The 23,508-nt window shown below is 42.6% G+C and overlaps 1 protein-coding gene across 8 annotated transcripts in view; it reads right to left on the bottom strand.

Annotated features, from left to right (window-relative positions):
• MIGA2 (mitoguardin 2) overlaps positions 1-23,508 on the bottom strand; it is a 35,070-nt gene that overhangs the window by 10,267 nt on the left and 1,295 nt on the right. For 3 of the 8 annotated variants that reach the window (XM_043498861.1, XM_043498856.1, XM_043498857.1), the window contains exons 2-15: positions 21,885-22,127; positions 19,723-19,933; positions 18,161-18,273; positions 10,075-10,192; positions 9,508-9,641; positions 7,539-7,656; positions 6,628-6,728; positions 6,084-6,199; positions 5,484-5,556; positions 4,384-4,470; positions 3,512-3,610; positions 2,711-2,845; positions 1,676-1,729; positions 313-429 (exon numbers count right to left, since the gene is read on the bottom strand). In XM_043498861.1, the coding sequence (XP_043354796.1) occupies positions 313-429; positions 1,676-1,729; positions 2,711-2,845; positions 3,512-3,610; positions 4,384-4,470; positions 5,484-5,556; positions 6,084-6,199; positions 6,628-6,728; positions 7,539-7,656; positions 9,508-9,641; positions 10,075-10,192; positions 18,161-18,273; positions 19,723-19,933; positions 21,885-21,980 (1,572 nt within the window). In that variant the 5' untranslated portion in view covers positions 21,981-22,127. Of the gene's footprint in view, positions 1-312; positions 430-1,675; positions 1,730-2,710; positions 2,846-3,511; positions 3,611-4,383; positions 4,471-5,483; positions 5,557-6,083; positions 6,200-6,627; positions 6,729-7,538; positions 7,657-9,507; positions 9,642-10,074; positions 10,193-18,160; positions 18,274-19,722; positions 19,934-20,047; positions 20,114-21,884; positions 22,128-23,508 lie in introns of all 8 variants that reach the window. The other 5 variants (XM_038374919.2, XM_043498858.1, XM_043498860.1 and 2 more) reach the window with 4 other exon arrangements.

Genomic DNA, 23,508 nt, shown 5'->3' with positions numbered 1-23,508 from the left:
TTGATAAGAAATACATTAAAATGGAATATATACATGTGTGCCCTTAATCTATTCTGAAGTTACAGATTTTGTTAAGTGTCTCATTTTGCATGTTCTTACAGGAGTAGCATAGTTAGCAGCAAGTTCTAATAAGAATTCTTAGAAATCTTATCATGCAGGCTGCTGATTTAAAAAAAGCAAAGACAAACCAGATTATACTAAGCCAAGTTCCTTAGTGTTACTCCAATAGAGGCCCTTCAATGAATACATGGTCATAGATTCGAGAAGATGGAACCAATATATAAAGAAGTAAGGTACAGAGGGCCAGCTTACCTTGAAGAAACCACAGACTTCAGACAGCTGCTGTTTGGGCCCCAGAAAACCAAAGGCTAGAACAGGACTGACGTGCTCCGATACGGAGTAGAAATGAGAGATAAAGCCATCTGGTACCTGTCATGGGAAAGAAATCCAGATCTCATCTTTGCTCTGAGAGAGAATTTACAAGCTAATCCACTTTACATTAGGCATCCTCATCTGATAATTTAAATGCAGATGTCCTGTGCATGACAAGGCAGCGCTGTGTTACCACATACTGTTAAAACAACTGCTACAGTCCACCCATTTAAGAGGTTGAAGTTGGAAAGAGAAGCTACAAAAGAGACTTATTCAGCCAAAGTACTGAAGATACTTTGAAATCTTACAGAACTTCTATATCTTGCTGTTTTTAAACTGCCCTTCGATGGAGAAAGTAGTAAAGACAACGGAGGCCTGCAAGAGTCCTTCAGCTATCAGGCAATCTTCATGGTCCTGAAACTGCTCAAGAGCTCTAATTTTCCACTTTAACACAAGAAATTAGATGAAGTAATTTAAGTCCCCTGTGGTCTGAATGATTTTTAGTACTACAGTAAGGACCTGGAGATGCTGCCACATGACAGCACCAGTACTTAATAGTTACTTAGAGCAGTACACCTTCAAGGCATTTTACAAATCTTAGTTAAGCTTGCATTACCCCTGTGAGGCAGGCATTATCCTCATTTACTGACTGATTATGGCACTGTATTTAAATAACTTCCCAGAGACCAGGGAATGAGTGGCAGAATTGGATTAGAACTCAATGAGATCCTGACTCTCAGTCTCCTAGGCTCATCTGTGATGAGAGGGCACGTTTGGAAAGCAGCAGAGAGTTAACGAAAAGGGGAAATACAGTGGTCTAAATCTAATCAGCCAACCACCCAGCAATGCTGCCAGCAGGGGTGCAGATAAGTAGCCTTAGTCCATCCTTCACCAAAAAAGAAACAGGCCACATAAAAGGGAACCACTATTCACTTGGAGTCTGTGGCCATTACTATAATATTGTAGGCAATGAATATGGAATATTGAGATCTGCTTTTAAATAAGCAAGATTGGAAACTAGAATCATAGGAACTTCAGTAAGAGTGCTTTGGTATCTTGGAGGTCCCTTCAGCAACGGTGTCAGTGGACTCCTGCTGTTTCAGATATGGGTAATAGGACACTTTAGTCTGTTCTTGTAAAAATTACATCTAGATTCATGCTTCACCAGGGTCCAGATCATATCTTGGTGACAACCAGGTGCCTTGTGTTCCTTCCTCCTCCCTCCCCCCCACCCCGCAGTATCTCCCCCCGCCATCTCTCTCACACATTCACCTACAACACCTTATTTTTATGTTTTACTTACCATTAGAAGCCTCCTCTTTGCTTTCAGAACAGACCAGCAGGCAGTTGCTAGGGCCTGCAATTAAAAAACCCATCATTTAATGGTGTGAGCCTTTCCAGAGAACAGGATGCAACTTACCAATATATTGCCATCACTATGGCATGGAGCATTACTTGTTCCCACCATTCTGCAGCCCTTTACCAAGTGACAGATAGGGTCTCTGCTAAATTCCAAAGTTAAACTTATGTAAACTGAAAGCACGTTTGATCACTTCAAATCCATTCCAGATCAGCCACAGTGCTTATGAATACCCCTAATACCATCCAGTGAAGGAGGCCGGCAGTTACTCCAGAATGCAGATCATAAACAGAATTTTAGTCCATCACTTCACCAGCAATGAAACAGCCCATGTAAAAGGGAAAACACTATTAACTTGTGAAGTCTGTGCCCATTGCTCCTGTATAGTATTGTAGGCAGTTAATTTGGAATATTGAGATTTGCTTTTCAATAAGCAAGACTGGAAACCAGAATCATAGGAACTTCAGTAAGAGTGCCATGGTTTCTAACCAGATACGTTTTTTGGGGCTCCCAGCAGATTAGACAGTCTAAGGTATGCAGGACAGCTAGATGTAAGAAAATGCATTAATACTCAAGGTTCACTTTGGTAGGGTCTCCAATGGAAAAAGACCTGCAAAGCAGTAGACACTGAGCCACTACCCTCCCAGTTGCAAAGCAGGGAAAAGTATTATTTCCTTAATAGCTAGGAAGGTGATGGCTAAGTGTCTGCTGTCTACACACATTATTCTTTAACATAATGTTATTACAGAGAATAACTGCTAAAGGAATGAACCTGCTAGAGTGAACACAGATTCCCTATAAATTACTCAGATCTATCAAGAGACTGGCCAATTCATGTGTTGACTAGAGGGACAGAAAAAGAGGACCGTTACTTTAAGAGACTTCTGTGTAATCAGAAAGCCTGATTCTTTTTTTTTTTTTTTTTGTCCTTCTAATAATGAAATAATAATTTGGAACAAGAACCACCATTGAACACACCGTCTCCTTGAAGCTGTCTGAGAGCCAGCGGTTGCGCAGGACGGCTAGGACAGAGGAAGGAGGGTTCTCTAGGTCTTCAAAAGCATCCATGAGAATGAAGTCCAACACAATATCAAAGAAATTCATGCACACCACCTGCCAGAGAACAGACGAGTCACAGACAAGAGCTTATAGAAAGGAACTCAGACCCAAGAGGGACCATCTGAAAAACGAATTATGAATTCTTTAGTTAAAAAAGGGCCAAACTGATCAGTGGTGTAAGAGGGCACAACTCCACTGATTTCAGTTCAATGGTTTGAAGTTTAAACCAGCAAGAGTTTGCCCTACTAGTCTTGTGTTACGGATAAGCAGATTCAAAACCAACTGAAACCAAATACAGCTGCAAGCTTTACAACTGTAGTAGTGCCACTCAGGAGAAATAGGTTCAGAAAGAATTTATATCAGATTTTTGTTGTTGTATTAAGTTATACTGAAGGCAGCTACAGCCCTGGATAGGTATTTTCCCTACTCACTGTGTTACAGGCCTAACTACAAAGCCATTTGCAGAGAAAGAGTTGGAATATTGGATAGTTTTAGTTGCCACAATTTAACTTCCTGGTGTTGAGCTGGAGTTTCCCCTCCCATAAACTATTGCAAAATAGTTGTAAGTTAACCACTGTAGCTTTGGGGTCCAGTGACACCAAGTGGTGAGTACCAAGGTATTTAATTTAGAACTTCTGTTCGCAGTTGGGTCCTTCTAGTACATTGTTTCAGGCTTTCATTTCTGCTCTATCTTTCTAGAGAGAGAGTTCCTCTACAAACCCCTCGTCCTTCCAGTTCCCGCTGAGTAGTTGGCCAGGTGTCTTGCTTCAGTGCGTAATGTAGCATCTCCTCATAGCATTCCAGAAAACCTTTGGGGTTCTTCATGAGAAAAGGAAAATGAGACAATGGGAACAAATAGAAGCGATACACAGTCTCAGGTTACTATAAAGCATTTCTCTAGCCTGTTGATCTGAATATGTCACAATGATTTACACATAATTAAGTGTAATTAATTAATTACACTTACTTACTCGCTTAATTTTTTGGACAACAATCATTTGCAGAAAGAGAAGGATTTTATTTCTGGAAGGTGTGGTGGCCACAAGACCACCACCACTTGAGGCTTGTATGTTGTACGCACTTGGATACTATGATAAAAGCTATATAAGTATCTATGCAGACATTCTTATAGATGACTAATTGATTCCAGTAACAAGCTACCATTCCATGCATTAGCAAGGCAGCATAGTCTTACTGTTCTAAAGGTTGGTTTAATGAATAAATGCCACGTTAAAGATTCCCACTCATTGACCTCTACAGAACAGATGCACTGTACAGAGTGCCTGATTCCCCTTCTGCCTCCCAGTGGGCATCTGCTGGGAGCCCCCTGGAACCTCTTCGCACTGATGAACCTCAACATCAGTGATGGTGGCTTTGGAGGGGAGGTTGCATACAGAGTTTCTCCCAGGAAGAACCAGTAAAGAGAGGGCAAACATGGGAACTGTTTTTTCCCTTTCAAGTGGGTGATCGCAGTAAAGACGGGGGAGGGGGAAATCACAGGGATTAGCTTGAAATTGGGACTGAGTAACTGTGTCTATAAGGTGCTCATACAAGGTGCAACTGAGTGGTCTCCCACACTCATGCCCTCCTACCTTCTCAGCCTTTGTCATTAGTCCTGTCACCATCTGCTTTCCAACCTCCCCAAAAAACAACTGGTTGCTCTCATCCTGCAGAAGAGCCTATAAAGAGACCAAAGAAGAATCTTTCACTGATTAGGTAAACATAAGTCCTTATTCCATGACAGTGGAGACAGGAGACAATAGGAGGGTTCCTACACTAGTGAAAGAGGCGAATGTGGATTTCAATTTTTTCCTTGTCCTGAGAGCAGACATGAATTTAAATAGTGGAATCTATTCAGCCCAAGGCAATGAACTCTATGAAGCCTGTGCTCCTAGTTGATCTAGTAACTTCAAGTCACTCAGCAACTCCTCATATCAACTACTGATTATTCAGATATGTCGTAAAGAAAAAGTATCCAGTCCTCCCTGGCTGGAAAGAGGATCATCACAGTGCTAAGGCTTAAAAAGGTGAGGTGCATAAAAGCAAAATGGAAGGTCACACAGTAAAGGTGAAGAAGAAGTAAAAGACTTCCTTCCTGTAGGATATAGGCATAGAATGCTGGAAAAGTCTGGGAGTGGCAAGACAAAAAAAAAAAAAAAAAGTATGTGAGCTCTTGCACTATGATGATGCAAGGATCTGGGAAGTACACAGTCACCTGCAGCCTAAAGATATTACTCTGGGGGCTGGAGATAGAAAGTCTTTTATGCCTCAGTCACCCAGGTTCAACTCCAGGCCAATTACCATCAAGCAGCCTGGGTGAAGCAAGTTTGGTAGTCTCCAGACAGTTCCCAAATAGCCAAGAACTTTATTATAAGAACTGCTATATGCAAACCTGGAATCTGCCTTGGCTACAAAGCCACATCTTGAATGGGCACAGAGCCTGAACTATCCTCTCACTCCTAGAGTAAGGGTTGAAACACATATTGGGGAAGATGTAGGATAAGGGAAGTTTGCACTGCTGCTTTCTATGCTTTACTTGTTCTGTAGAAGTGGAGGACTTCAGTGTCTAGGACAGGCTTGACAGCCCCTTTTAATTCACAAGGACAGATACTGGAAGTGACACATATTCTAACAGTCAGGAAGCCTCTCAAGTGCAGATGCAACGGAGTTCTGATAGCTAGAAAATTCCTACCTGGAATGCCTGCCTGACACAGTGCAGTTTTGCCAGGAAATCCTGATCATGGTAGCAGCCTAGAAGCTCTGTCCTAAGAGAGGAAAGCAAGATCTTACAAACTCCAGTAACAAAACAAGTCTCCTGAAGAGGCAGAGATGATGTTCCTAATTTGGGCTCCTGATTCCCTTAGGCCCCTTTGAAAATCTCAGTAGGCACTAACTGAAACCACTAGCTCCTTTCATGTAAGCCACTGAGCCACTTTCAGATAGTCATTTTGATCATTACATTCCATGGCTAGATTTGAGTCAACAACCCAGAGGTGAAAGGTGCTGTAGCTCACTGCCCCAGGAAACTAGTAATCTTAAGAGTGTTTCTCACAATATGAGGATGTATCCAGCCTGAATCAAATTAAACAAACCCAAGCACTATCTGAAGTCTTGGGCTAGTTTAAAACCCCCTTGGAATTTCCAAGCCAGCAGAGAAGGTGCTAAAAAACTCTCTCTCTCAAAATTGTATTCTAACCCCCATGCCAAGCTCTTACTAAGTAACCTGAGGAGTTCATACCTCTAGTCAAAGGAGTCTTGTCATACGGATTGAAGACTCCTTTTAGCACCTCACCTTAGTGTTCTGCATGAAACGCTCCCTTCTTTCACCAACTGTAGAGCTTCTTCGTATGCAGCTGCTGGCTTGGAAAGCTGAAAAGGTATTTTCCCAATCTGGAGGGAGTCAATGAGCTGCAGAGAAAGCAGAAGAGGTCAGAAGAAAATTTTTGTTATATCTGTGCAAATCCTGGACTTCAGAAACAAGAGATTACAGTCAATCAGTTTGAGAAGGCATTGGTATGCGCCCTTTCACACCAAGACATTCAGACATCACTGGAACTCGAATTCTGATTGGATCACAACTTCCTTAGCCCCAGCATGGCCCAACTCCTTCTTCTACTACATCTGTAGTACAAGCCATAATAGCGAGTGCTGCAGCTGCTTTTACAGTACTTTTCTAGCTACTACTACATGCTGCTAAATGAAATAAACACATGGCCATCTTCATACTCTACCCAGCATTAGGAACATGGCAGAACCACCAGCATGGGCAAGTTCCCAATGCAGCAAATTAAGTAATGTTTGATTGGTTTATTTACAAAGGATAGAGTTTGAGTCACCTCTGCAGCAGAGAAGAAGGAGTCCTCAGAAGTCAAACTGTCTTCGTCATCTGTCCGAAGTCTCAGTGACCCATCTGTCAGGGGAAGCATGAGAGTTCTCTCTGGAGGGGGCAGAGAAAAGTATATGTTTAGCACTGTATTGCTAAAACTCCATTCCTCCCACCCAGCACACTTTTCCCTATATGCAAGTCTTTATGTGGCAGCAGTGCCCCTTTGTGGCCATCTTGAAATTCCTGTTCATGCATCCGATGCAGTGAGCTGTAGCTCACGAAAGCTTATGCTTAAATAAATTTGTTAGTCTCTAAGGTGCCACAAGTCCTCCTTTTCTTTTTGTCACTTCCTTGACATTCTCAACTAAAGAGATCTGGCGGGCCTTCAGGAGAGACATATGGTACATGAAGTCTATTAAGAAATAATATGGAACTAAGCCAATGGCTTCCTAATTCAAATACTGTTTTCCACTGGAAACCTGTATTCTTCTTTAAGTCTTTCTCCCACCAACTTTTATCTACAACTAGGAAAAAAAAAAAAGGGTCTCGGAGCTAGATTCATTAGTTTCCTCAGTCTAGCAGGCAAAGACATAATTTGAAACCCGGGACCAGCAGCTGGTAGACTACAATGCACTGCATGTTTCCACTGCTGTTGTTCACAGGTTGCACACAAGTCAAGGTGTTTTATCTTCTTATCTGTCCATTCTATAACACCATTAAACTCAAACACTATTGTAACAGCCATCCCTACCCTGCCAGGAGGAATTTGTTGAAGCCTTGGCAAACAAAAAATTAGAATTTCATGGAAAGGTTTGATACTCATCTCCTATTAAGATGCTCTGGAGCTCAGTTCTACTCCCCGGTGTAGCTTTAGCATATTCTCATGGCTGCACCTATAGTTGACTCCCAGACCCACCTTACCCAGGTCTAGCAGCATGCTGTCTGAAGGGAGCGTTGACCCAAATTCTTCCTGAAGGTGATATGCCCGGTGCAAGAGAGATTCAAGCTTCTCTGCAAACTCCTTTTTCTGGGACTCCTGCTTAAACATAAGCAGACGCTATCGCTCAATAGCCAGTTGTGCTGCTGACATAGCACAATTGATCACTGTTAGAGATGCTTACAGCAAAGTACTGAAGTGAAATTTTGCGTCAACAGTTATGATTTACCAATTATAGTTAAGTTCATGAACTGAACTAATGGAAGATTCACTTCAGGTTAAACTTGCAATAAAACCAGGGCAGCTTGAATGCAATCTACTCCAAATTACAACTTTTTCCTTCTGCTGTTTATCCATTTAAGAGGAAATAGCATATTAACCTATCACCTGTAGAAACAGTTATAATGGGCTATCAGTCACAAGGACAAATTCAATGATCTCAGTCTAGTCTCAAGTAGAGGTTTGTTCATTCCATAAAGTCTGCATTAGTTTGCTCTGTTCACAGGCCAGACACCAGAATAATGCAGATCAACTTCACTATGTTATTAGACAGGAGTGAAGTCTGCTGTTCGCACAGTTGTGTAAGATCAGTGAGTGGGTGAAAGAAAAGCTTACACAATGTCTACCTTCACTATACTTTGCTTAGATCTTCACATCCATAGAGATCTAAGCCCTCAGCTAGAAGAGTTAAATAAAACGACCAGATCTATTTTGATTATGAAGCAACTCTTAATTTAGCTGTAGAAACACAAGGGGACACTTCAAGCACACACAGCAAATATCAAAAAGAATCCAGATTTAACTTGCATAAACATAATAGAACACAAAAGATAAACATCCCACATAATGAAGACACTGGGTTCTGTTTTATAAGAATCTCAGGATATGTTACAGCAGTATCCCTAACTTCTACAGAGTTCAGAATTTAGCCTCTTTCATTACTTGCAGGTGCTATCTCTTTAGCTATTTAGTCACCACTAAAATGTTCTACTTTGGGTGTACCCTTTTATAAGAGCCTTTCCCAGCATGCTCCCTCCTATGGTAGTTGACCCTTTAAATCTGGGGGAGACAGCCAATTGCAACCTTAGACTGTCCATTTTGTAGGTGACTGGATAAGCCTGCAACTCTCTTCTTCTAAGTGAGTATTTTGGAATGTATTTTCTCTTAAATTTCCCTTTCTCTAATGGCTGAGATAGTTGTCCATCCTCACAAATTTGTTTTCCTCTAGTAAGACAAATGTGCAACTAGTTAGCTTTTCCATTTCAGTACAGTTCAGTACAATCTTGGCAACCAACCTAGCTAGACCCTCCATTTTAAAGGCATTAAAAAGAGAAATAACATTGGGCAAGACAAACTATTCTTACCTAGTTTGTTGCTGTATTTAATAATAATTAATAATACATAGCTCTTTGTTAACACTTTTCATCTATGGATCTCAAAGTGCTTTACAAAGGAGGTTAGTATTATCCCCATTTTCTTGATGGGGAAATGGAGGCACAAAGAGGTAAGTGATTTGCATAAAGATGCAAAGCTGTGGTGGAGCCAGGAAGTGAATCCAGGTCTCTTGAGTCCCAATGCAGCGTCATAGCCACTAGACCACACAAGCTGCCCTGTCATGTTCTTTTCCTAACAATGACTAACTCTGAAGTTTGACAACAAATCTTCTGGCGTAAGTCACTGTGAGTTTACAATTGGTGGAAAACTCACTAGGAAAAAAATTTAGCCAAAAATGTTAGAAACACATCCTCTCGAAGTCCAACAAAGCTGTATCATGAAACTACAAGTGGTTAAGGATAGGTCCTAGCCATACCAGATACTCCCTTGTCTAGTTCACTCTCCTCCAAACTTGCTTTTCAATGTTTAGTCTCCTACTGATGACCTCCCCTTCTCCCATCCAATCTGGCCCTTCACAACCGTTCACTCGCTGGATAATGTAGAGAAGTTGGTACGTACCTCAGGCAACTTTTCAGACATAGTTTCTTCATGTTTTTTGTTGTCCCAAGAGACTGGCGTGCTAGTGTTGTTTCTCTGCCTTACAGTCAATGCCTGCTCCCATTTCTGCAGCGCCTCTTCAAATAGCTCCATCCCTGGGCAATGCAACAGAACATAAGCAGTGAAATCAGAGCCATTTATACAGCAAAAGGATGTAGCAACCAATAAGACGCCTTGCTCATTTGTGAGGTAGAGTATTCAAGAGAAGAGGGAAGTCTCGTCCCAAACCCATTTGCAGCCTGAACCAATAGAATACAAGGCAGTAACAGATATTTCTTTCCCTTCTGGAGGTTGTCTAATTTGGGTTAGGATTCAATGAAATCATCACCATTCCTCATCCAAGGAGAGGAAACTGATTTCTCCAGGTGAACAACAGTTAGTTGGTAGAACAATGTTGATGTTAAGCACGGGAGAAGACAGTGTTTATATTTGTTGGTGGAGCAAGGACCAAATGAACATGGAGACAGTACTCCTAATCCCTTTATGTTGTGAGAGTAGTCTTTCAGGTTAAGGTTAATTTTTGTTTACCTTGAATATAGAGGTTTTCAGCACTAGAGTCGCCAGCTGCTCCAGGATCTTCCATTGCTCTCGTCTCCCAGGGCCCTGTAGATGCTGGTGTTGGGCTGGAAGAGTTCACAACCACTATCTATCCAGTGAAGAGAGAAGAAAGAACAGCAGCTCCTTTTAGAACTTCCTTCAAGTATGCCGTAGATATATGGTGTAGACGCAGCTAGGTTGATGGGAAAATGCTTCCATCATCCTAGCTACTGCTGCCAGGAAGGTGGATTACCTACAGCAATGGAAAACCCTTCTATCTCTGTAGGAAACATCTACACTATGGCAGCATAGCTATGGGGCCGTAGCTGTGCTGTTGTCATGCCCATAGTGTAGACATGGCCTCAGTCTCTCCTGCAATTTTCAGGCTTATTTTCAGTTATCTCTTGCTTTTCCAAGGTGAAAATACTGAAGATGTAGATGGCAGGGATATCGGTGCTGTGCAATCCAAATCCATCCTAGTTCTGCGTGTCCATAAAGTTTAGTGCAAGACATTGGTGCTCAACAGCTACTTCACAGGGAGCTGCAGAGGGCCCCCAATGCTTCACCAGGTCCTAACACAACAGACAAAATCCATTCACTAGGTGAAGAGTATCACCCTCCTCCAGCCAGGAGCCTGATAATCTCTTTAAACATAGATACGAAAGCAGTGTTTGTACAATACCCTCTACCTGACCCCACTACAAAGCAATGACCAAGCCACGCTCACTTTGGGGTATGTCTACACTTTGAGCTGGGGTGGGTGATTCCTCAGCTTAAGGAGATACATCTGCACTAGCTGTGATCAAGTGCTAACAATAGAGTTCAGAGTGGTAGCTGTGTTAGTCTGTATCAGCAAAAAGAACGAGGAATACTTATGGCATCTTAGAGACTAACAAATTTATTTGGGCATAAGCTTTCGTGGGCTAAAACCCACTTCATTGGATGCATGGAGTTAGAGTTGGTATGGCAACCCGCATCTTTTCATGTTCTCTGTGTGTGTGTGTGTGTGTGTGTGTATATATCTATCTATCTATATATATATATCTATAAATCTTCCTACTGTATTTTCCACTCCATGCATCTGGATGAAATGGGTTTTAGCCCACAAAAGCTTATGCCCAAATAAATTCGTTAGTCTCCAAGGTGCCACAACTACTCCTCGTTCTTTTAACAATAGAGTGTAGCTGCAGAAGGAGGGGCTAGCCACCCCAAGTAGGTGCCCATCAGAGACCATAGGCACATATGATTGGCTCCATCTCTGGAGGCTCCAAGATCTACAGTCTGGGTCATTGGACCTGGTTACTATGGGCTAGGACTTGTTCTACTGAACTGGTTTAAAACATGGCAATAGTTTGGCTTGTCAGTGTGACGGGCCAAACTATGGAACAACAAGGTTTAAAGAACATGCTTTACTGCGGGTACTGACCTAGGCCAGAAGATTTAACACATTTTGTTCACAGATGCTGTCTGACCAATGGTTGTTCCAAGCTAATTTCTACAATGGTACTTAAGCATAGCTTAAATTTGGCTGTACAGGTATATGTCCTTGAGCTGGGAATCACACTCTGAGCTCAAAGTATAGACATATCCTTGGCATGCTTGCCTGGAATGCTGGAGAGGGCGATAAAAAAGGGAAGGAGAGAACACCAAGACAGTTGCTACAAGAAGGGGAAGGGAGGAAGGACTGCATGGAAATAAATGGTGGCCCCAAGCCACACTTAAAGAGGAAGGCAATAGATGGGGAAGCAATTGCAAACAAAAGAGGGAGCAGGTTATCAGTGAAAAATACTAGAGAGAGAACTTGTGCCTGAGATTAACTCCATTCTGTTCTTTCCAATCAAATGTTCCTATATGGTGTGACGGGGCAAGGCCAGATGGCTAGAAAAGTAGTGGGAGATAGATATATTAGCTCCAGACTAAACAAATCCCTGGTACCAGGTTAAGTGAAATGGAAGTTGCTCCAGGTCAATTAAGACACCTGGGGCCAATTAAGAACTTTCCAGAAGGCAGGGAGAATGCTATGTTGATTGGGACACTTGAAGCCAATCAGGGGCTGGCTGAAATTAGTTAAAAGCCTCCCAGTCAGTCAGGTGGGTGTGCATGTCAGGAGCTGTGGGAGGAAGTTGTGCTGTTGGAGAGGCTGAGTAGTACACACCATATCAGGCACAAGGAAGGAGGCCCTGAGGTAAGGGTGAAGTGGAACTTGAGGAAGTGAGGGCTGCTGTGGGGGAAGTAGCCCAGGGAATTGTACATGTCAGCTACCATAGCTGATACTATTAGGGTCCCTGGGCTGGAGCCTGGAGTAGAGGGTGGCCCTGGGCTCCCCCCCCACCTTTTCCCCCTGTTTTAATCACTGAGGCTGGGAGACAACAGGGACTGTGCAAGGAAGGATAACTTCTCCTCACCTCCCTCGCTGGCTTATGATGAAAATGGCTCAATAGACCGTGACCCTTGTCCCTAGAGAAAGAAGGGTTACGTGGAGGGTCACAGTGAGCCTCTGAGGCTAGCAAAATCCGCCAGGAAATATGGGACCCACGGAGGCAAGGACAGAGCTTTGTCACAGTGGGCAATGGTGGATTACTGAATGGGCTCATGCCTGGGGGCCCCTTGCAAACTGGAACTCTGCCCCCCTGCCTCTGCCTCCTCTCCTTCCCCCCAGGGCCCTGCCACCCTGCTCCTCCTCTTCCCCCTTGAGACCCTGCCTCTGGCCAGGCCAGACACAGGAGCTGTGATAGGGTGAGCACTGGGCATATTCCCCCTGTGTGGAGCTGCCCCCCCAGCCCCTCTCCTTCCCCCCAGCCCCTCTCCTTCCCACATGGAGCTGGGCCGCCCCATCCCAGCCTCTCTCCTTCCTGCATGGAGCTGGACTCCCAAGACCTCTCCCTCCCCCCATTTTACACATGGATATAGTGAACACAGAGGTTAAGTGAATTGCCTACAGTCAAGCACAAAGTGAATCAAGTATAACTGTTAGTTAGAGAACTCAAGAGTCCTAACTGCCAGTTTCCAACACTTACCAATAGATATTATTTCAATAAAAAACCTTATGTGTCTGCTATTCCAATATTTGGCATTTAGGCAGAGTTCTCTGGCATAATCCTGTATTATGTGTATAGACAGCTGCAACTGTCCACTCACTCACCTGAAACTACAGGCTCCAAAGCTATTGACACAAGTATCAGCTAGGTCATTAATTCAATTGACAAGATGACAACTTTAAGATAAAAAGAAAAGGAGTACTTGTGGCACCTTAGAGACTAACAAATTTATTAGAGCATAAGCTTTCGTGAGCTACAGCTCACTTCATCGGATGCGAAAGCTTATGCTCTAATAAATGTGTTAGTCGCTAAGGTGCCACAAGTACTCCTTTTCTTTTTGCAAATACAGACTAACACGGCTGCTACTCTGAAACTTTAAGATAGCCACATTTTTAGTGCACTTAATCATTTATTTTCATTCATATTTATTTCTATGCTGCCTAGTTTATATTGTTTTATAGTGTTTGATTCTTTGACATGTAAAGAGCCAAGGCTCCCACCCTGAGCAGCTTACAATCTAGTATTTTTCCAATAAATATGTAGCTTATAGTTAGTGTTTTTAAACTTAAAATTCTTTATAAAAGCTAACTAATTAATCCTCACTCCTTGCTGGGAGATAAGTAAGTAAAAATACTTTTATGATGTGGAAACTCAGATAATGCAGTTATGCAACAAGCAAACGATCACCTAGCAAGGAAGAGAACTCATTTTACTGGCTCAATAGCTTGTGTTCAGTCGCTCTGACTACATCAGCTTCTCAAACCACTTAAAAGGGAAAATTTACATCTTGTATCTAAGTTAAACAGGAATAACTGAAGTATTTTAAATCATTACATGTTTTTCTTTATTAAACCAGTTGCAATAAAATAGGCAGTTCTAACTCATTTAAAAAAAAGGCAGTAAAATAAAGTTCAGCAACTATCCACGGTTCCTTTGTTGTCTTCATTAAATACCTGGTTTTCCCCCATAGCCTTTTTTTTTTTTTTTTAAAAAAAGACTTTTCCTGCCAGCCCCATACATTATATATAAGCTATCTAGGCTTTTCTCTGCTCCCCTCTCACCCTCACTCAGACTCATTCCTTCCCTATTTGAATAGGCCTTTTAGACAGCCAAAATCCCCCCTTTCTTTTAAATATATATATACACACTGCTCCTTTGCTCCCTATATTTGTAATCTTCCCTTCTAGGGACCCTCTGCCCCCCATTGGCACCCCCAACGTTCTTTGTGCCCAGGACCCGAATAGATCTTAAACTGCCTCTGTAGTTGGGGGTTGAGCAGAAGCAAGAGACATACATTCTAGGTCTTAGTTCAGTGTGCTGGGCTAGTGCCATAAAAGCATGTTAAGATCTGATATTGCAAGCCATCAGGGCTGGTTTAAAGGCTGTAGGATACTGACATTGCATGTGATTGTACAGCAGTTGTTTCTAGCCACAGCAAGTCATAAAATATGAGATTTAAAAATCACTTCATTCTGATTACCACTTCACTTCCCCACATGCAATTCAGATGTGATTTTAGTTACCCATCTCTCATGAACCATTATGTTATAATTTATGTTTTGCATTACTGAAAAGTATGGATCCCAGGTGGTTATATTGCACTGCTGCTCTAGGGGATGCCATGTGAGGAGGAGGATATGATCTCGGGAATACGGTATGGTGTTTTAGAGAAGCTAATTCTGCTCTCCTGTCTTCAGAGCTCAAGGATGGAGTTTCAAGAGCCAAATGAGTTGGAACTCACCTCAGCAGTTTAATGATAAGGTATCCTTAATTCCAGAGTCAAGAAAACCAGAAAGAATGATCAGTATTGCCCAAAGCCTGGCTAACACTATAGTTCCATAGAAATAAATTTAACCTGAACTTCTGGAGGTTGCAAGGAAAAAGACAAAGGCTCAACTCTCCCAGGAACTCACCAAGTATAGAATGGATTTAGCTAGAGTCTTGGAAGACTTTTTGTCAAAGGGAAACGGGGAGTGGAGGAGTCGTCAAGCTTACCAGAAGTTAGGGTATGTTTTTGTCTAAAGTGAATTCTCTTCTCTCTTTGAACCTACACATCTCTTAAATCAGCTTCTTACTGTGCTTTCTAACTCATTCCGTTGGTAAATCCTGATTTACAGAACAGCAGAGTAGCACTGGAGAAGCAACTAGTACAAAGCCTAAGGGGGAAATCTCAGCAGCCCTGCACTCCCCTGGCCAAAAAAATGCTAGAGAGCAGAACGGCTCACTTATTTGAAGAGTATTTGACTGTACATGAAAAAAATATAGATTCAGAAGTCACTAACTATAAATTGTATGTTTTAAAGAAGTCAAACTGCATTTAAATTGTTTTTCTATTGTAGATGGAGTCCACTTACCCTGATTTGCACAAAACTGAGGCCCAAGGTTTTGAGTCCAAGTATGCTAGAGAATATATCTGCTCTGCAGGCTGTCTCTGAATAGGTACTGCACTCACCATGTTTCAGATTCCATTCCTGCTTCTATCTGGTATCTCCCTTCCAGTCTACCTACTATGAAATGACTGCTGGTAAATGTAGATGGCAGAGCCTGCCCCTGCACTTCAGCAGCCTTACAGGAACCTACCACCAAACAATAGCACCAATGATTAGTTTCCCCACCCCTGTTCACCTTAACAAGGTGGGAATTTCTGAAGATAAGAATAGAAACTGCTTCACCCACTATCCCCTCCCCATCTTCAGGACCTTTGGCTAAAGCAATGGTGTCAAACCCTTGGTCCACAGACAGGATCTAGCCACCTTACATATGCAGATTCTGAAGAATCTCCACTTCCATTTAAAAAGTGGTTTCTAACCCTCAGGACTGTAAAGAAATAACAAAGACTTTCAAAATGTGTCCCTAGTATTTAAGTGCAAGCCTGAATCCACAGGCAGCCTGAAACAGCCACTCCAAGAGGTGTGAACTCCCTCCACACCACCCATTAATCTTGTTAGACTGTAATCTTGACAGTACTTAAAGGCCAGAGTTAGCTTTATCATTGCAGATCCTTTTGTCAGATGCATTGGGTAAGGAGGTGGAAGGGAAGCCCAGACTGTGGGAACTGGGAGTTACTGCAGAGAAGGAAATGCAAAGGGAATAAAAGGAAAGAAAGACACAAGAGTGGGGAAGGAAAGAGAGGGACACACACAGAAGACAGAAAAGAAATAAAGGGCAGAAACAGCTGTTGTATTAAAAATGAACATTTCCCTCTGAGCAATGCTAAATGTGACAATAGAGTACTGAACTAATACATAATGATCACAAGTAAAAATTTAGTTACTACATAAATTCAGATTCTACCTTTGATCTCTATGCAAGCTCCCCTTGACATCAGTGGAAGATGAGCTGTGAATAGAGCCAAGTATCTGATCCTAAATGTATATCTGTACCTATGAACCAGACTTAAAAATGGAATTCAGGTCTCCCCCCAAGTCAGTTTGATATCCCTAGGTTAGAGGCAAATATATACCATGTAGAAACCCCTGTTCATGTCTCTCACAAACATCAGAAGTGGATCTTGAAGTGGCTCTGTATTCACCCATTACAGAAGTGTTTCACCCTAAGTTTCCCCAATAAAATAGGTCAAGGTTCCAAAACTAGCTTTCAGTGGAAGATCATTTTTCTGCTATTCTCCCCCACCACATCAAATTAACTAGCCCAATTATTTGGGTACAGTGCAGTCTGGCAACATGGGAGGGGGGTTTGTTCCCACCCATCCTTTCTCTGAAACCAAGAATACCAGGGAATGAGAGAAGAAACACATCCATGGGAAAGGGGGGGGGTGGCCTACCCACCACCCCCACTCCTTCAGTTTGCTGCTTTGCCATTGGCTTGGTAAAAGGCGATGGAATGAGATCACTGGCTGTTGTGTGCCCCCTTCCCCCTGCCTTGCCTATTTGAGCTAGGCCCTGGCTGTGCAAAAGCCTTTTTTACTCACTCTCCAGTTAGCTGTGATCCGTGCAAAATAACAATAAAATCTGGCAGGGGTTTATTCCCACCCACCCTTTCTCTGAGACAAAGAAAAATGACATGTACATCTATTTGGTAACTTCTGCTGTTGGCTGGGAATGGGCAAAAAGATGGAAAAGTCTTGAGCTATATAACCAGTTCTCCTATGGATAAAGGGAGAGGCTGACAGGAGAATTGAAGGAGTTAGTGTGGAGCTAGAAAATTAGATCTTACAAACTAAGGTTTTACAAACTCACTGCCTAAATCTTCCTATGCTTCAGTTGGATTGGTAGTAGATCTAACAAGTAATTTCCACTCGAATGCCTTGTCTACCCTGGCAGCTTTCAGCAACTCTCCCACTGTTTCACAGCCCCACTCATGGGAGCACTAGTGTAGACAGGACGCAGCATCATTTAGACCTGTACTGAGTAGAGTTAGATAACACGGCGATAGAAATGCTGGCATCCAGACTGCACTCACAATGGAGCTATACTGCTGGGAGATCTGACAATGTACAGTGGTGCAGGCTGCAGTGCTTATGTTGGATCAACATCTACTCTCTCTGCTATAAAGCTTTCCCTTTCTTACTTTGGTCATTGGGGACATCCCAAAATGGCCAGGTACAGTATCACAATTGGTTTTTAACTCTGGCTGATCTCCAATCAGTAGCCACTAAAATCCTATTGGAATTGACATTTGGAGGGGTGAGGAATAAAGCATACTGGTAATCAGAATGATGGAATTTAAGGGCCAATACTTCAACCTACAGGGCTACAAAACCTCTGACATAAAACAAATTATTTTCAGGACAAGTAAATTCCACCCACTCTACTGGTCCTGGATGACTAATAACAAACGAAAGCTTATGCTCAAATTTGTTAGACTCAGGTTTCAGAGTAGCAGCTGTGTTAGTCTGTATTCGCAAAAAGAAAAGGAGTACTTGTGGCACCTTAGAGACTAACACATTTAAGGTGACACAAGTACTCCTTTTCTTTTTGGCTGCTACTCTGAAACCAATATTGTTAAGTGTAGGCAGGTAGGTGTGTCTCCTTCCTCTGCTGGTTAGAGCACCCAGCAATGGTGTTAGGGTTTCTTACCGAGGCTAGGCTGTGGGAGGAGCTGGAATGTTTGCTTGGCTCAATAGAGGAAATCCCGCTGAGTGTGTCATTGCTCTTGCTGCTAGGACTTTGTACTCTCCTGCTGGAGTATCCTGTAATTGGAAGGGGGGTAAAAACAAGCCTTTAGGTCTTCCCACTCTGTTTACAGCAATCGGAAAAGGGAATCTATGCAATCAGATGTGATGTAGCTCACTCTAGTCTGTCCTGTGCTGCCCCAGGTTAGCACCACTGGAAGCAGGGTCTCCAGAAGGCTGCTGAGAGGGCAGTGCCATCTCCAGAAGAATCAGTTCTCAGTGAGGTGAGAAAGGTAGCAGTCACATAAAAATCTGGTTCAAAGCAAAATGGCTTCATTGCAGCCTTGGATGATGAGGGGAACTGTGATTAGTTAGTGACAGAGCATAGATCTGCTGAGTTAAGGAATGTGCAGAAGGAGGAGGAAGCATATTTCTAATAGCTACAGCTGGGAGTCAGGGTTCTATTCCCTCCTAACTTGCTTTGTCACCTTGAGCAAGTCACTTAACCCCTGACTCAGTTTCCCCATCGAATATGGAACTATGAATACTTATTCACCTCTTTGGATGAAAGGACATATGCAAGTGGAAAGTGTTATTGGAGAAATAATATGCATCAATGCCTCACTTCTTTCCTGCCATGTACAGTATTAAAATAAGTGTCATTAGTATAAACACAGCAGCAAACTTACCAGGATACAGCCAGCAAACTTGCTTGACTTTGTAATTAATGTTTTTATAGAGCTTCATAATTTCACAGTGCTGTACAGACAATAATTAATCCTCACAACACTCCCTGCAGTAGCTGGGTAATTGTTAGTCCCATTTTACAGATGGGGAACCAAGGGAGCAGTGAAGTGACTTGCCCAAGTCACACAGCAAGTAAGTGGGAAAGCTGGGTTTAAAACACAACCTCCTGACTCCCAGTCCTGTCCTCGTTCCTCCAGATTACACTGCCTCCTTCACTGCTTCCAAGGACTGCTAAAAGTGATTTCAGGGCAGGGCTGCCAATGCTCATGCTTTGGGCAGATGACATTACCAATTTGTCAGAAACCCACTGCCACACCTAATAGGCATCAAATGGAGCCAATCATGGTCACCAAGATCAATACACAGATGTGGGTTGTGGATCACTGCATGCATGGAGCCACACACATCGAGTAAAAGTATTGCACAGTGAGGTAGATAGTCTCCTTTTGTATTAAAGTTGATGGCAATAGCAAACCGCACTGTAAAGCCCTGCAGCCGCTTTTCAATCACTTGTGCTCTAGGGTAATGATTTTGCCCGTTCTGCTATCTATTCTGCATTGTGGCTCCTATTAGGCTACTGTCCGATTAGTTTTGCCTCCCAGTCTCATTCTTCCTCTGTATAGTGTTTTGAACCACTTTAGTAACCTGATCCACCCATCTGCTTGGAACTACCTGGGCTTCTGTCCTATAGTTTTCTCCTCCCAGCCAATTATGCTTACACAAAGGTTCCTTTAACATTGCATTGCATCTTCCCCCAGCATCTGCTTTTGCAATACCAACCTTTTTTCACTGAAGGGACCTTCTTGGTTGGTAAAGAGAGGGCAGGGACTCCTCCAGGCTTAATGCCACACTTTTCTGGGGTGAGCTGTCTCTTTCGACGTCGACGCCGCTTCAGCTGGTGCGCAGCAAGAGCTATGGCAACTGTCCCAAGAGCCGTAGCAAACAGCACCTTCCTCAGGCCTGGGGAGAGCCTCAGCTGAGAGAAGACAGACTTTAAACACAAGAGAGCAACAATGTAACACCACCTGCACCACCCATTTGTATAGCAGTTTTAATCCAGGACAGCTAGGACCAAAAGGTGCTTTACAGGCACTGATTTACCCACCAATGAAATGCAGACATCCATGGGGTAGAACGCAGCAACTGTTCAATAGTGCCCAGCAATGCTAAATTGTTCAGGACAAGATGTGAAGGAGAGAATATCTTATTGGATAGACTGTAGATAGAATTAGAGTCCTGTAAGATTTACATGCAGTTCTCTCTGTATAATCATTTCAGATGAGATCTTGAAACCTCCGGGGCTGCCTTCTCTATGTGGATATTAAAGATCCCATGGCATTTTTCACAAGAGAAGGAGTTTGCCTCAGCGATCCTGCTCAAAAGATTCTAGGTCCAGACTAACAACCGGAAGTGAAATCCTAGCCCCACTGAAGTCTATAGCAAAAACTCCCAGTGACTTCAATGGGGACTGGATTTCACCCACGCACATATCAGTTAGACTACAAATGCTACAAATTATTTTACGTCCAGCTAAAGAGGGATGGGGAGTGGAGGGGACAATATACATGTCCCACTACAGCGTTCTGAATGAGTTCCATCGTTTTCCAGGCAGAGGTACCCGAGACACCATTCTGAGGACTAAGAAGTGGTAGATGGCATGTCCAGGAAGGCCTAGACAGCTGGGAGGTGGGTTAGGTCTGGGCCATTTAGGGCCTGATTTAAAGCTCAATGTAGTCAAGTTAAGTCTTCACGATAAAATCTTAAATAAATGCAAAATAGCAGTACATTTATTATTAGGAAAGCACTTACTGTAATACTTATAGGTGAGACAGTTACTGTTATTAACCTCAGCTCTCTGGATTTCCTAATTTTGGGGCAGTTAGTCTTATCCCTACTGTTGCATTAGTATATTTTCCATTTATTATAACAAAAACAAAAACTATATCTGAGTGTCTCTAAAGATGAGCCAAAGGTTCTGTTTGGTACAGAGAAAAGTGGGGTGAATAGCATGTGGCATTAGCAATTTTGGAGTTTATGACAGTGTCACCTCCATAATTATAACCCCCACTTTTTCAGAAGTTTATAAAATTAGCTGTTACACTTGGGACTAAAATTTCAACTTCTACTTGGCCAAAGGTGATCTTTTTAAAACAAAATTCAGTACAGTTATGACCAGCCCAATGAGTTATCAAAATTTGGTGTTTCCACAAAAACTCTGGCTCTTGGAACACAGAGCAATATACACCGAATATTCTCTACAGAGCAGTTTCTGTACAGCGCCCATTCCTTTCCCCAGCATATAACTATACTTGCCTGCAACCCTCAACTTTCCTGTTACCCTTCCCTACTTCACAGCTAAATTCCCCTCTCTGTTCGATACTTATGTGGCCCCCCCATCACTGCAGTAGCTGAGCACCTCACAATCTTTAAGGTACTTATCCTCACAACACCCTTGTGAGATAGGGAAATTCTATTATCCTCATTTTACAGATGACAAACTGAGAAACAGAGAGGCTAAATGACTTGTCCAGAGTTATGCAGGTAGAGCAGGGAATTGAACCCAGGTCTCCCAAGGCATAGATTATGACCTTAGCTACTGGACCAGCCTTCCTCTCAACACCCCCCCTCCCTGCTGCCAAACCCACCTTCAAAGCTTCCCCAACAAGTGTCCCTCCTTCCCTCTCATCTGCAGGATGCTCCCCAAACCTCCCCTGATGACACCTGACCTCTTGAAAAAGCCTCTATTCCCAATTCCTTCCGCACTCCCTCAAACAAGTGCAATCACCCATAGCAAGTGTGAAATCCTCCCTTTCTCTTGCCCCAGCACCACCCCGTTATTTCTCTTCATCACCCTCCAAAACAACTGCTGCAGACAGCCTGTAAAAGAAAACCCCAAATAACTCTGCAGAAAATCCAGCTGTGGTTTTTTGTTTTTTTTTTACCTGTCCAAATGTCGTGTAAAGAAACACAGGGATTTCTGCCACTGTCATTGCTAAGGCTTGGATAATGGACATTCCCTCCGTTCTCTGAAAGGCCATGTCTGAATGAGGCTCAGAGTACCCACAGGAGTCAGTGTGTGGGAAGGACACTATGGGAACTGCTCAGAGAGTTCACAAAGAAATCCAACTTTGTTTCAAAATGTGCCTCGGGATTCCAGAATCAGTCTCCAACAGGGAATTTTCTCTCTGCAAGGAAGAGGAAAATATACGGTAAATAGTAGCAAGAACAGTACAATCTCCTGTGATAAAGAAATTTCCATACAATGCATCTGAAAGCACATTACAATCCATTTAAAATAGCAAGACAACTATAATGGGATAAACCACAGAAAAGAGATATTCAGCTTATTCTTACAAACAGTGATGTCTGCCTCTCAAACAAAACAAGGATGAGAATTCCCAATCCAAGTAGCTCTGGAGCTTGCGACCCCAAAGATTTTTAGACTAGATCAATGGCCCAATCTACGAGGGATGAGGAAGTATGTTAGCTGAATGGCTTTTATAGTAGATCAGGGTCAACTGGTTTAAATACAGTTTTTCCGGCCAATGGGACAGCAGCCAAGTCACATTACAACCTGATTGAAACAAAACTGCTTTAGCTCAGGCACAGAACTAAGCTACAACAGGTTTGTTTATTTTTAATAGAATATAATTATAATACTTTTTGGCCACAGCCAGGGTGCCCAACCACCCGCCAATTCAACCACAGCCACATTTAAACTATGCTTAAGTACAGTTGTGGACAAACTAGCTTTGAACAAGCATTGTTCAGCCAGCACGTATAACCAAAATGTGTTAAATATTATAGCCTTGGTCTGTACCTTGACTAAAGCATGTTCTTTAATCCAATTATTCCATTGTTTGGCCCCTGTCTCTCACTAACAAGCCAAACTTGTCATGTTTTAAACCAGTTCAGTAAAACAATTCCTAGCCCACAGTAGCCAAGTCCAATGACCTAGACATAAGATCTTGGAGCCTCCAGGATGCAGCCGATCAGATTTGGAAGCTGAGTTATGCATAAGCATAGCTTTTAAATGCAGATGAAAGTGAGAAGTCAGAAGGGTCTAGAATACACAGGTCCAAACAGATAGAAATGTTTTCCATGGCAACAGAACAATTTTGTGTTAAATACAAAATTTAGTCAATATATACACCAAGAAAACAACTTGAGAATTTGAATACATGGAGGACTTGAGCACATGCATCTGCTAATCCATGGAGTGATGGGTTACAGCACTCCAGTCTGCAAGCTATCAAAGCGTGGATTGCCTTCTCTGCATTGCCTCAGACAGCATAAGCTGAGGCGCAGTGGTGTTACTCGGACTGTAAAAGGAAAATCTGTTTGGAACAGCACAACATGACCTTCAAATGGCAGAATTAGATAGAAAAGAACACCAAAAATACTGATAGCAGCAATGAAGAATAATAACTGGATCACAACTGTAACAACTGCCTAAAGGGCAACAGCATGAATGAGACCAACAGCCAAAAACTGTCTTACTATTTTCAAACTTAAAAAAACCTATCTGATACCCATCTCTGGAGGCTGGTAACACAGGCGACAGCA

The sequence above is a fragment of the Dermochelys coriacea genome, chromosome 16 (genome assembly GCF_009764565.3).
Source record: "Dermochelys coriacea isolate rDerCor1 chromosome 16, rDerCor1.pri.v4, whole genome shotgun sequence".
NCBI lineage: Eukaryota > Metazoa > Chordata > Testudines > Dermochelyidae > Dermochelys > Dermochelys coriacea.
The sequence above is the reverse complement of the archived record's forward strand: the minus strand, read 5'-3'. Positions and strand labels throughout refer to the sequence as shown.